The 14984-nt window shown below is 36.9% G+C and overlaps 1 protein-coding gene across 2 annotated transcripts in view; it reads right to left on the bottom strand.

Moving 5' to 3' along the window:
• The window catches only part of SP3 (Sp3 transcription factor), a 34441-nt gene that overhangs the window by 1784 nt on the left and 17673 nt on the right, over positions 1–14984 (bottom strand). For both annotated transcript variants that reach the window (XM_017837763.1, XM_017837771.1), the window contains 2 exons: positions 9012–9204; positions 2189–2385 (listed from right to left, as the gene is read on the bottom strand). In XM_017837763.1, coding sequence (XP_017693252.1) covers positions 2189–2385; positions 9012–9204 — 390 coding nt within the window. The remainder of the gene's footprint in view (positions 1–2188; positions 2386–9011; positions 9205–14984) is intronic.

The raw sequence follows: 14984 nt of genomic DNA, 5'->3' as shown, positions 1-14984 counted from the left end.
AAGAAAAAAAACCACATTCAAGAACATTAAAAATATCACACATACACAAAAAACTGGAACAACTTATTGCCTTTAAGAGTCAGAATTTTAACAACATCTATACTGAAGAAAGCGATCCAACGTGTGTTAAATTTCTACACACCCATACAAATCCTTTATAGGAACTGAATTATTTTTTTTGTCTAACTGAGTTTGTGGAGATCTTTCAGGCATGTAAAGAATATTGCCATCTCATATTCTTAGGTTGCTAAGTTTCATTGCAATTATTACCAATAAATAACCTTTAGAAGGAGAACAAAACCTACGAAATGACAGACATGGAAGACTATCACCTCCAGCAGACAAAGAAGATCATAGGGTAATTCAGGTTTGAAGGGACCTGTAAATGTCTTTATTACGATCACTTTCTAAGCAGTCACCTACGAGGTCAGAGCTGGTTGCTGAGGAATTTATCCAGTTTTGTTGAATACCTTTAAGGATGGAGAGTGCAGAAACTCTATAGGCATCCTCTTGCAGTGCCTGGCTATTCCTATTAGAAAAAGGTTTTGTCTATAGCTGGTCTGAATCTTTCCTGTTTCAACATATATCTGTTGTCTCATCCTCCAATCAACGCACCACCAGGGAAAGTTTGTCTTTGTCTTAATGGTAGCCTTTGCAGATACTAGAAGGTTGCTACTAAGCTCCCCCCTGCCATTACTGTTCTCTTTGTGCATCTAATAAGCCAAGTTCCCACAGCCCCTTCTCATAAGGCAAATGCTTCTGCTTCCTGATCATCTTGGGCACCCATTAGTGAATTCAGTAATGTCATAAATGTCTTTCTTATACTGGGTGCTGAACACTAGATGCCATATTCTGGATGCAGTCTAACCAGTGTTGAGAAAGGGATAATCACTTTGCTACAACTAGTGTCTTTGCTTCTGTTGATACAGCCCTGGTCATCTTTGCTCGTGGCTCTTGCTCACATTCCAGTTGCCTATCAAGACTCCCAGATACTTTTCAGTAGAGCTGTTTCCCAACTCTTCGTGCTTAACCTGTTTTGCTGTAAGGGTTAATTTCATCCCAGGAGCAGTACTTTGCGATTATCCTCGCTGAATTTCCTAAGGTGCCCATCAGCCTATTCCTTCAGCCTCAATCCCTCTGAATACCAGCCATGCTGTCAAAAGCATTGACTGGTCACCCCAGTTTGGACTCATCCACAAAGCTAAGAAGAGTGAACTCTGCTGACTCCTCAGGTCAGTGATAAAGATGTTAAAACAGGTCAAAGGATGGATCTCTGCATTTCTCTGCTTTTTACTGATATGCACCAGGAGCCATTAACCATATCCTCTGATCTGGATCATTCAACTTGCCTTTCTTTTTAAAGTCATATCTGTTTGTCCATCCAGAAAAACTGTAACATCCTAGATTGGGTTAGAGCATCCAAGATGTCTAACAAAAGCACGACGTTAGGAACAAAACATAAAACATTTTCCATAGACATTGCAGAGACATTTTTCTAAGCAATGCAAATGCTGATAAGCACATAAATTACTTATCTATGGTCATGAGGTTTTTCAAATACTATAATCTTAAAAGGCAAGCATCCTGTAGAATGCAGTTTGTAGGAAAATAGGTAAAACAGACAACAGATTTGAAACTAACTTCTCTGGAAAGGTGGAATATCTAGAATTATTTCTTTTCTTTATATTAGACAAAAGAAGAAATGTGAACCTGGAGTTCCTAAAGGGTGGTCTAACCATGAAACTAAAAGATGCAGAATGAACCACCATCACATGCTCTTCCTTGATTTTGTGAATGATATCTAATCTCCTGGCCATCTAGTCCTCTATTTTTATTTTTCTTTTTTAAAATAAGGGAAAATTATTGAAGTTTTGAGCTGGAACAACAGTTCTAATCTGGTTCAAACAATGACATGCACTGCTGAACCTGAATCAAAGTATTCTGATTAAACTATATTAAGCATTAGCTTAAATGTCAGTTCTGAATCAAGAGGTAGCTGTTTTCTCCTCAGACCTACCAAAGATTTTAAAGTGTATTAACAGCAATGAACTACTAGCTGATTTTAGAAAAGTCACATTGCATTAAAATTAATCCATTTCAAAGATATGTTCTCCTCTTAAAAGTTATTTACCAAAGCTCTCTCAATAACATTCCTGCAGTAAAATACACCAGAACCAAAGACTGAAACCTGTGTGCGTTCTTCGGTGTCGCTGAAGCTCATCACTGCGAGTGAACCTTTTGCCACAGAACATCCAGTTACAAACAAATGGACGCTCTCCAGAATGCCAGCGGAGATGAGCTCTCAAATGTGAAGTTTTCCCATATACTTTGCCACATCCTGGTATGTGACAAATGTGTTGCTTCTTTTTTCCCAAGTTGGAGCCTCTGCATTAAAAAAAAAAAAAAAAAAAAGTTATTCATTCTAATACCTTCCTCCTAAATACTGGTTACGTATATACACAGGGCTACACACACCACAAGAGATCTGCAAACCAACATAAGCAGCTTTCTGTTTTTGTTTCAAACACAGTCCAAGTCCAGTACACTCCAGAAGAAGCTGGACATAAATCCTATAATGCTATCCCCCAACTCTGCAATAAACTATAAATTCAGTTTCAACTATGTGTAAAATTTACGTGATAGAAGCATAATCTTTAGGAAGCATACATGTGTATGAAGTTGGAAATACAGTCATTACAGCAGTTCACACCATTTTGATGCTGAAGTGCCCATATTTTAAATTTCTCCCAGTTTCAGTTTTTACCATACCAAAGATAGTTTTGGCAAGGAAAAACACAAATTACTGCAACTGCCAAAATGGACACTGGAGATTTTGGCAACTGGGAAGAGAACAGATGGGACTTTTGGCATCTTGGGGAAACCTGAGAAGCAGTTTAGGGTTTGAAGACAAGCATAATAATCTGAGTATATTCACTAAAATGGGTGGAAGCTAATCTTGCTGACATTTAAATTAATTCTTTCACATTTCAGGAAAAAGAAAATAAAAATCCATCACAATGAACACAGAATTCACAGATACTATAACTCAAACTAGTCAGCTTGACGATTATTTTAAGATGCTGCCTCACCAAAATGGCAGGTGATTGATTCAGGGGGAGCACCTGACACAAAAGTCTAATTTTTTTTTAATAAAACCACGAGAGATAAGAGCCTCTGAAGACTTAGAGAAAGAGATCAGTCTGGCCAGTGCAGGGCATCATGATTGATTTTAGTCAATTTAAGTGTTTGCTACTGCTGAAAGAAGCACTTCAGGGAATAGGTCTGGCTGACAACGCAGCTATATGAATGGTAAATGCTGGTACAAGGGAGGAGATTGGAAAATGCAGCCAAGCATCAGGCCACCTTATTCATCAGCAACGTTAACTCAGAACATCTTAAGTGGATTCTGAAATCACAGTCTTGGGTGCTCCATCCTCCATGACTGATTATACAATTTTCAGTTGCCTCCCCAGGTCAATTTTTTTCCCTTAAATTGTGTGCTAAGCTTCTGTTTAACTGTCCGGTGGCTGAAGGATTTGCCAAGTAACTGTTAAACCTAGATTCTCATCCCTGCATTCAGAACAATTCTGGTTTACATCTAATGAGGGTTCAGGGTAAAGTGCATACACACTTCAAGGACCTAGCAAGCATTTCCAGACATGAACAGAAACTAAGGGAATTCCAACCTAAGCGCATATGTACCTAAACCACTCCAGATAGCCCAGCACAGTAAGGAGATAAAATCCCATCAAGTCCTACAAAATGTATTTAAGACTTCTCAATATAGAGCAATCTTCATAGTACTTCATTAGTAATTTTGTTTCAGAAGAAAAAAATATCACTTTTACCTACTAATTATTTGTCATGACAATATATGTTTTGACTTCAGAAAAAATTCAAATGCAGTAGAAGCAGAGTCCAGAAGGCTTTTGACTCTGCTGTTGTCGCAGGAGAATCATATGAGCCTAGGACACAGTGACAGAAGAGATTCTGCTTATCTATCTAATTTTGTTGGGTTTATGGCTACCACTCAATCCTCAGCCTCAAAGAAAGTTCATCTGCCTATTTTATCCAGCTTCTCTATAAATTTCATGCAAAAAATTCTCTGACACCTGACCTGACATCTTAAACTCTTTCCTCATTATTAGTTTTGGCAATAGTATTTTCGCCTTGATTTACCTTTTTCAAATGTCCTGAAAGATCACCACTTCTTTTGGGTAGGACAAATATTGCCTTTTTTACATCTCCTACCTCAGCTGAAACATCCATTTTTGGTAACCTTTGCTAAATCTAAACTGTCAGCTTTACACTCTTCTGTGGCCTTCCCTCAAACCAAGATTAAAAAGCAAAATTAACTGTAACATCAGGCATTATATGCCACCTACACAAAAGTTCAATACTCACAAGTTTTGAACATTCAGTCAATCTCGAAGGCATTCAGCAAAATGTCTTTAGATTGCTCCTCTTCTTTTCTAGTTTCTCAGCCTCTAAAGATGGCTAGGCTACCACACAAAACTCACTGTACCTGTAGCAGTTCCAGGGGCATTCATCTATGGGCCCAAAGCACCCAGCTTCCCAGATTCCAAGGACAAAATTTTCCGCATTCCTCCATTTGCCTCACTATAACCAGTTCCACTGCTCTCAGGATCTACATTCACCTTTATCTAATGACTCAGTTCTAGACAGCTCTTCTTCAGGTCTTCTTGTTCAGTGGCTAAATGCATTTGGCAATTGCAGTGCAAGGCAAAGGAACAGCCAGGGAACTTTTCTCCATTATGCAGTCTTGGTAACTGAAAGAATTCTCCACAGGATCCCACTATTCTGTGTTTTTAGTTGCCTGTCCAACTCCATGTAGCCCTAAGAAGCGCTCAGTCTGTACTCAGTAAAACAGAATATATTTCTGCATTTGAGAATGTATTTCTGTATAAAGAATATCTCTTTGTATTTGATATTTCATCATCACACCATCTCCAAATATACCATAGTTTTCCTTTCCATAGTAATCAGTACAAATATTTTGTAACTTGGCATGATACAGAATATAAACTAAATGAAATCACATCAAAATTCCCAATCATTTGAAGTTTCTTCATTGCACCTTTAGTCTAGACTGAAGGAAACCAAGGTTCAACTCATGATCAGCTTCCTGTGCATAGGTGGTGTAGAATATGTAATTCTAAGCACCTCACCTAATTGGTGACAGAATTCCTTAGCAGATTCCAAAGTTCAAAGTTAGGGATCCCCAGAATGAAACCTGCATGACTACTGTGAATTACTAAGTGTATTTATTCTACACAGCTTCATATAGCCATCTGCATGTTTGCTTCATGTGTGCTCTAAACTGACAGGATAGGAGCCAAAATCTGTCTGGACACTTCACAGCTGTGACAGCCTGGCACTATGCCCTAACACATCATGCTAAGAGGCCTTTCTTGCTGCACTGGCCAATAACCATTATCACTGAGTAAAAGGATGCGACTCAGGCCTACTCCTTGACTGGAGTCTTAAAATCAATTAATATTTAAGTATTTTCATAATACATTTTAGCTTTACAGAGATTGGAAACCAAGTTTCTCAGTAACCAGACAGACTGCAACAATTTCAGCAGGAAACACCTTCATTCACTGAGAAACTAGACTATGTTCAGCAGTATTTCCAAGAAGAACATCAAGTATTTCAAAGGTAAAACATACACTTTTTCGTTATTTTAAGAGTGTGTATTTTAGAGTTACGTACCTGAAAGCATACTCAGAAGCACTGTTCCTCTATAGATCCAGACAGGAGTAGGTACATCTGAATCTAATTCCAGATGTAAATTGAGAGGAGGGTAAAATCTCTAGATGTAACTGAAAGGAGGCTGCACTTGCTACCCAAGTTGAGACACCCTAACTAAAAGCCTCATACAGCCTGTTTGAAATCAGAGTCATCCTTTGAGGTATGTCTCTCTCTCTGCCCACTTGCTTATTCCCCAATTACTACATAAGCTTGAGGCTATATAGTGGTGATTTACATACCATACTCTTCCTTTCCTACCTTCCCTCCTGCCAAGTAAGGTAAAGATAATAGGCTTCCCATTTCAAAGAACTGGTACAAATCTGAAGACTGCAATGTAGTCCCAGTTCTTGTATCAAGAGTCAAAAAACCTCCCAAAAGGCCAACAACAAAACCCAGAAAGAACCTCTCAACTCCCCTTTGCATCCAGAAAATACAAAATGCAAGAAATACAAAAACTAAGGCTATACAATAGATGAAATTATGATGAAGTCTGTATGTGAAGCCATGTACTACCTTCTCCTACTCCACTTAGTGCACAGGAGCAATAATATTAATTGAGTGAAACACTATTTTTTTATACCAATTTAATGTGCTTTTCTTGTCTTACTGGTAACATATTATTTAAGTACTATGTTAAATACAGAATTATTCATTTCTCCAGGGTTTTTTTTCCTTGCCATGGGTACTGACAATACTCTCTCACAGTATCTAAGCAATTCACAAACATTAATGGATTTATCATCTTGTAACACTCCTGTGTAGTGAACTTGAACTAGTACAATCACTTTGTACATCCAGATAAGAGGTAGAAAGAGATTAAGGCCAAAATTGTCAAACACCCACCAGCTTGAGGTGTCAAGTTCAATATAGCAGAAGCATATTTTCTTAGAGTACTGTAGATGTTCACAATTCAGCTCAATCGACTTCTTTACAGGAATGAATTCAGTACTTCTGCAGTGGACAAGGTGGGGTGGATAGACAAACACCTCCAAAACTTCAGAGCCCTGTTGCTGCAGTCCCGTATCTCATTCCCTAAACGCCTCCCAATTTCTGCAATAAGTGAAGCAGGTGACAATCATTACACAGCCCTGATTCACTCACTCCCTGTGCATCATCCATCCCATCCACTGAATGGCACTGGGATCATATGAAAAAAATAGTATGCAGTCATGTAAATAGAAACTAAGTGATAATGTATATGCACAAGGGATTAAAGTTGCCCAGGATATCTTAACATCAGCATTCGCTCAATTTTCAATTTGTATCTTTAACATCATTTTAAGAATTGTGAATGCTATTGGAATAAATTTACAAAAACAAATGTCCTATTATATGAAACTCTGCAAATCATCAGAGTTGAAAGACAAATCAAAACTCAGCATTACAGCACTAAACAAGTAACTGTAGCAGCTACAGAACATGATCAGTGCTCAAAAATTCCTCCAAGTGGGCTTACTCCTTTTTCCTAGACTCTAAAGGAATTCTAAAGTTGCTCTAGCAACTGTAAGCATTTTCAGTCTTTTTCTGTTTCCCTACCAGTGTCTCCTTCATTCTATTCCAGTTCTAATTCCTCTCACATCCTGACTCCTTGTCCTACTTTTCCTAGTTGCTTTGTACATTTGATGTGCCCAGGCCCTCCTTTACAATGGATTTCAGATTCTCATCTAACTAAACTGTCCTAGCTGTTATCTCTCATCTGAGTTTTGCACATCTGAGTTTCAATCAGACCACACCCTTCTCCAGACTTCATCAAAACCATCTCTCAAAAAGATTCCCTCTTGGGCTTCAACTTTTTTGTGTTACAGCAACTCCACTCAGGAGGAAGAGGATTTTGCAGTACAAATTTCTAAATTAAAGCCACTGTAGTTTGGAATAGGGCATGAGGAAGATGAAGCATGTGAAATCTCTCCTGGGAGCACAGGCAGTGCAAATCACATTTTCAGAGGTTTTTCCCTAATTAAAACAAATCTCAACCCAGGGTGTACTTTTGGCAGATCTTCATGGCAGAGCCAAAGTTCACCAAGAACTTAGAAATGTCTGTGCCATGTTGCAGTGAAGTACCCACAGAAATTTAACAAGAGGACACTGATGGACAAAGATGCTGTATAACCCACAAATATTTTCACTAGCTTCGTTTGTGATGTAAATGTATGAAAGCGTTTCTGTCTTAAACACTTAAAACTTACTTGGCATGGCTGCCTAAGATATTACCTTTCTGTGCTTGCAAGGAAGGTATCTAGGATATTCAGCAAGAACACACAAGAGACTGGACAATAGACATAATTCAGCCAATACTATTAGAACTCTTAGTGCCACTGGACACTGACAGGTTCTTTAAAGAGATTTTAGTAATTTGCACTACAGTTCCCAAATAAATAAAGACTTCTATTTTAGAAAAGAAACTACTATCAAAATGTAAAAATTTTAGTGTATTGGAAAGAAGTCCTTGCACAATTCTGCCAAGAACAAACACACCTAAATATTTTCACTTGCAAAAGGTAGCTTATTATCCCCACTTCCCCTCTTATATCCATAATTGAGATGTTTAAAATGAAGTATTTTGGAGCAGAATAAAATCTTTATAATAAAAAAACCCTGAATAATACTTTAATGAGATGCACAATAAAACATGGCTTCCAATGCAACACTGAAGTATTATGAGTTGGAACTTACTACCTCTTTGTTAGTTAAATCACCACTAACTTTGATTGAAAGGAATTGGACAATTCAAAATTTGGTATTCAGAGTTATTATACAAACTTTGTTTTTCCTAGGCAACCAGTGACTAAGAAAACTAGGATAACTGTATTTTTGTAACACTCTAAAGCAATCAAACTGTGGGGAAAAAATGCTCAATCACTGAGGAAATGCAGGAACACAGGATTTAATCAAGTCCTTGACATATGATAGGAAGCCAATCACAGATGTGCATATTCCAAAATATTTCATTTTCATATTATTTAGGGCAATGTTCTATCTCCCTCAGTTTTACTAGGTGACATCTAACTCCAGACTTTTTCAACTAATCTCAGTGGAGTAACTCAGAAAGGATGGAATAATCTGCCTGTCCATCTGCAAACCCATAAATAAAAGTGGTAGTCCTTTATTGCATAAGCTCTTTTGCATGAGGCTTTAGTTTCCTCTCACTGCAGACAACTGCTTTTAACAAAGGCTCCTTTTTTTCCTCACCCTTTGTTCGTTTTTCATCATTATATGCATTTTAGGACATTACATACCTTCCACCACCTTCTTTGCAGTTGGGACATGTGCATGCTACTCGTCGCAGTCTTTTTCCCTCTTGATGTGGTTGGTCCCCTTCCTCATCTACAACCTGTACTCTCAAATGTGTTAGATCATTGGTATTCAGTGTAGAATCACCACTGAGTTGCCACTCTTCTGGATCAGGATCCTCTTCTTTAATCCTAATATCTGAGGAAAAGAACAAACACAGATCCATAAGTAGCCCATTAGAGAGAAGGAAACCATAATGATCAAATCTTTTTACTCTTAAGAGCACTGTGTCAGTCAGAAGTCAACGTCCTTTAGTGCATACTGACATTGCTTCTGTGCCCTTGTAACCTGTAATGTATTTAAAAAGTTTATCTTACTGCACATTTCAAAGTTAAAGGCAAGCTATAACGAAGTATTAAAGTTTAAGTCTGAACTGTTCTTGGTGAGGAACGATGCCACCAGGAGAATATTGCTTGCTTGAAACTTGGGAAAAACTGAGGAACAAGAGGTTGGACAGAGGTTGAAAAAATGTAAACACGTTTCAAATGACCCTGAGTAGCCATTTCTCTTTCCACAGAATTTCTCAATTAGTGTCACATGCAGTAGAAACAGCCTTTCTCAGTGGTCTTCAGAAGTTTTCAGTATGCACAATGATATATAAAGTAAAATGAGAAATCAATCTAATAAAAGGCTTTGGCCTGAGAAAGACTGAGATACCTAAGGAAAACAAATTTATATCTTCGTTCCATTTTCCCCTTCTCACCTGAAATTTATGTCTTTTCCACAATATACAGAGAAGAAAATATTTAGGGAAGAATGTTATTCAGCATTAGACAGAGGTAAGCAGCTCACAAACCACTTCAACATTTTCATGTGCCAGTAGTCAAAATAGGTCTTAGCAGTTTCATGGATGCAATAAAGCTCCTAGTTATTCCTCAGAGGATGGATGTTTGCAAGTATGTGTACCCTCTCCCTACAGAGCATTCATTCAATCTAATCCAAGAACTAATTACAGCATCACAACAACAACTATTTTAACAAATTTACATTTTAATAGGAACACTTTTCCCCTCAAACACTATTCTGTATTCCCAATGAGCTTAAAGTCTGGATTCCAAAAAAAGACAGTTTAGATACATAATTTTAGAAAGCTGAACCCCAACCTCTTGTTCAGTTCAGTAGAGTAACTTACTTTGTATTTTTTCTATGAAAATGATTAGTCACTAGCACAAACTAATAAGCAAACCACCATGATTTTTGTAGGTTTTTTTTTTTTCTTTAAATTTTGTTGAAGTTTCAAACTAAAGGCTGTGTATCTTTCTGGACATGTTCAAGAAACTACTGTCTCTAGGGAAAAAACTCAATTATCATAAAGATTTTTATCCTTAAGCACTGAAATTTTAACTGAGCATTGTGGTCACTCTTAAGTTCTTTCTGGGAGTCAGTGCATCAGCCATTATCTGTGTAATGAAGATCACACCACACAGATTGCATGATAAAATATGAGAAAAAATGAGTTGGGTCATATCATAAAGAGCCTCTTGTCCCAGTAGAGATTAAGAAAGAAATTGATGATAAAATACATAAAGAGTAATAGTTATGGGGTCTACCTTCAAAATCATCTCCAGCATTCATCTGTTTAGAGACAAAGGATTTGTCTCTAAAATTTGTCACAAAAATTTGCTTGATGTCTAGAATATTTATCTGGTTTGGCTGCAAAAGTCAATGCCAAAACTAAGTTTGCATGAATATGATAGGCTCTGGCTGTGGGAATCCAGGAGCTAGCACACTCAGTTTTGCTGACTCTTGTACACATGCGGCACTACTGTGGTAAGCTTGTTCAAAGTCACCTGCACACTAAGCTTCTTCACTGTTACCATAACAAGTTCACAATTTCAGACAGCATCATAACAAATCTTTCACCTGAAGACATAGAAAACCTGTGGTGACTTCTGGTCTTCTGCATGAGCCTATCTTCTGCATGAAACTATCTTTCCTACCAAATTAAGTAATTTTCTGAGACTCACCTATGAAGTAATTATCTGTAACAATTTATATATATAGAATTAATTTTACATAAGCAAATATTAAAACAGTATACATCAAAAAATTTATAGAATTATCTTTCAAATTGGATACTATCAAGTATACTAATACATTCACTTAGAGGAACTTTAGAAAAAAACAAAAGTCTGCTCCACTCTTATGCAAAAGGGCACATAATAGGAATTTAAATACAGCAAAGCAGCAAGGCTGCCAGCACAGCCCAATGCAAGTCTCCAAGCAGTTCATTTGGACTGGATACATTACACACCATACTCAAAATTCTTTTACCAATCAAAGGTTCTACAAAGCATACACTGTATAAATTGTTTTTATTCAAAATAAGAATTAAAGTACTGTTAATAAAATAACACACTGTATTAAGAAGTAATTTCAGTATGATCTCACTAACATTAGACTTTGACATTTAGTGTGTTTGCAAAGTCAGTAGCTGAGCCCACTTAACACTGCATATATATAATTTGAAAGAGGTATGTCCTAGCAAAGATGAATGGATCAAATTAGGGTATGGATCTGTGCTCCCAAGACCCAACTCCACTACTGAAGTCAAACATTCCATATAACATATGATTTCTCCTATTATACTGACCTTCCAAAGTCACACTCCAGTAAGAGAGATACACCTAAAAATAGAAGCATGCCCAGAAAGTCTATTACTGCATGCTAGTATCCATGACTTTACACCTTCTTCTATGCAGTGTTTGTTTCATTTCACAAACTTTCATCATGAGTTCCTTTCCCTTTTCCATCAGTATGTCTCTATTCCCAGTCTCTCCCAACCACCACCATTATTGCAGCAGCACAAAGACTCCTGATAGCTTTATAATGGTAGAGGCATAATTAAGACATTTATTTGGACCAAAAAAAAGAGGGACAGACAAAGCACTCCTAACAGTTGAGGAACTGGAGAAAATAACAATTTACATAGGCATACAATACTTAATACTATTATTTCAAAAAATGCAAAACTGAAATGAAGGCTAAGTAGTACTGTGTTTGTAATTTTGTGCTGTGTTTCCTGGTTATCTTGGTAAGACAGAAAGTCTAGCTATTGCTTTAGTTAATCCTCAGAAGGACTATCTTCTACTCCAGGCACACAGAAAAGTACAACGTAAACTGCCAATATACAGACAGGACTTCTTAATACTTAATTATGTAGAGTATACTTTAAATAAAAAACAATTAAAAGAAACATCAATAGATTAAGTGTTTATCTAGCCTCTCCAGGATAAAGTATAGCAGAGAGTGGATTGCATCAAAACTCATAGTGAATGTGCCTTAATTGCCTTAAATGAGGTACTTGGAACCGATGCGTCTGTTGCCCTCCAAGTAGGTTTTATATTATTGCAAGAGATAAAGTAAAATTCTGTGACTAATTTTTGGAGGGAGGAGGGCATGCCACTCATGAAGGTGTTGAAAGGGCAAACCATGGAGAAGACTAAAAGATTAAGTCTTCTCCAATGCAATGGAATTTGAGATTATGCAAATTCATGTAGATATCAAAGACTGCATTTCTCTCTTCGTGTTCTTCTAGATGTGTTCTGTTCTAATTCAGCCTCAACTGACAGGTTTTACACATATTCTGCAAAAAAACGGAACTAAAAGAATTTACATAATCCCTAAAGTCATGACAAGCTGACTAGTAGTAAATGACACTAGTAAATTTGAGACAACTTTTTGTCTTCTACCACTTAGACATAGGCTAAATGAAGGTTACATTTTCTTTACTACTATTTTATTTCCATGCCTTCAAATTTCTATATGTTATTACTTCTTAATTAAATTCAAGACTTATTATTAGGTAAGTATGAAGATGAAATTTAGACAGAGATGCTGTTTTAAACTGCCAACAGATTCTGAAACTCATATATTCTGTTCAAATTCTTCTTCCTATTTAGCATTCTAGATTTGTTTTAGGTTTTACTTTTCTCTAACAGATGGAAATTGGGATCTTGGTGTACAATTTTGTTCCAAAGGTAGCCTTTTTATTCAGCGAAGCTTTACAAGTTCCTGATTGGAAAAGCAGAAATACGGTCTTTCAACTGAAAACAGATTTGCAGCAGCACTGCACATACCTTCACACCAATTTCCTCACAGCATCACAAATTGACTGTCTGCCATTTCAACATCTTGTAATCAGACATGTCTATTCATTTATTTTTCCGAATAGAGGCTTCTCTTCCTACCTCTCCCAAGAAAACAAATGTGAATTCCCATTTCCTTTCTGTCTTCTCTTGTTAATTTTGTTTTGTTTTCTCTACAGTGCAACCCACATTCCCTCAGTACCTTGACTCATCTTGCCTTAATCTCTAGATATGAGGAAGCTTTAATAAAGATGGTCAAATTTCTTAAGACACTATCCTTGTTCATTCCCATCTAAACTAAACTTTCTAAATTAAACTATCTAAATTAAACTCTCTCTACTAGTTGATCAGCTGTGCAAGTCTTTCAGATGGGAAACTGACCAGAGTTAATGATTTTTACTCTGATTTGCCCCCCAAAACTTAAGTGTAAATTTAGGCATTTTTATTACACAATAAATTACAAGGCAACATAAGATACACTACAGATTGTCTTCTTGAAATACTGGTGAACCTCAACTCAGAAGACAGACTGTCAACTAGATTCAATAGCTCTAAATCAGATTTTAATTTTCTGAGGAAAAACAACTGTTGTGTACAAGTCTAGGAGCAGGACCTCACAGTGTTGAATATTCAAGCAGTACCAGCAAAATGATTAAAAACAGAACTAGAGATTTTTTTCCTTGCAAGAAATGCCACAAACTGTATCTCCAAGTGATCCTATACAATATTCTAAGCCAATTATTTAAGAATTTGAATCACGAAAGCACTTAAGCCAGTGCTACCACAACACACATTATGCGTCAAAGAACAGTTACTTCCCCTACATTAACTGTACTCCCTTGAGATGTGCTATCTACAGATCCTCAAGATTTTGGATTCTTACAGACAGTAATGCCTGCTGTAGCATGCCCTTACTTTTTCTGGTTTTCTCACAGTTGAAAATATAAGCAGGGATTAACTAAAAAGGGGGAAGAAGTCAATCATGCTTGACACAGAAGCCATGAACTCCATAAATATGTAAGGAAAGCAAGAGGACAGATCAGCAGGATCAACTATTTCAACACAGAAGAGTATCAGACTGCTACTAGGGCCAAACAGAACTGTCAGCAGTAATTCAGGAAGACAGAACTGTTCAGCAAGTGTTTCTGTTCTGTATTTAGGCGAAGTCAAACAATGGTTCTATCACTAGATGAGAATGAAAAGCTTCCCACTGACAACAAGTCAGGAAGATGTAAAAACAGATACTGAAGTAAACACTTAATAAATCAACAGATTAGGATAATTTTCATTCAACACTTTTAAGAGAAGGCTGAAGAGCTCTCTGTGGTTTTAATGCTGTAAGCCTTTGACCATGTGAATGCTCCAGTGGGTTAGAAAAAAGCTAGTACTGTGATAATACTGAAAGAGGGTAATCAAAGACTCAAAGAAGTAAGGAAAGAATTAATGCCACTCAAAATGGGATTATGTGAACAATTAGACTAAAAAGTAAATTTTTTTTTAATCAATGATGACACCGTTGTTGATATAATATACTTGAGAGTTCTGCACAGCAAGTGACTTATTAGGATAAAGGAAAACATTTTGATTAAATGAAGTACAAAACATATGTGGAATACATGAATTAAAGACTGACATGAAGTTTAGATGCAGATTGAGAACTATCATTTCTATATGACAAATTACAAGAACATGTCACTGACGTCTGTTCTTATCTCCTTTTGTCCTTAGAAATTACTACCTTTTGAAAAAAAATTGTGCCTTCTCCAAGCAGTGAAAGACAACCCACCAACAACCCAGCCTGATCTTCAAGAGAGCAATCACAGCTAGGAT

This window comes from Lepidothrix coronata, unplaced genomic scaffold, assembly GCF_001604755.1.
Source record: "Lepidothrix coronata isolate B3197 unplaced genomic scaffold, Lepidothrix_coronata-1.0 Scaffold7, whole genome shotgun sequence".
In the NCBI taxonomy this organism is placed as follows: Eukaryota; Metazoa; Chordata; class Aves; order Passeriformes; family Pipridae; genus Lepidothrix; species Lepidothrix coronata.
This window is presented reverse-complemented; position numbering and strand designations above follow the sequence as displayed.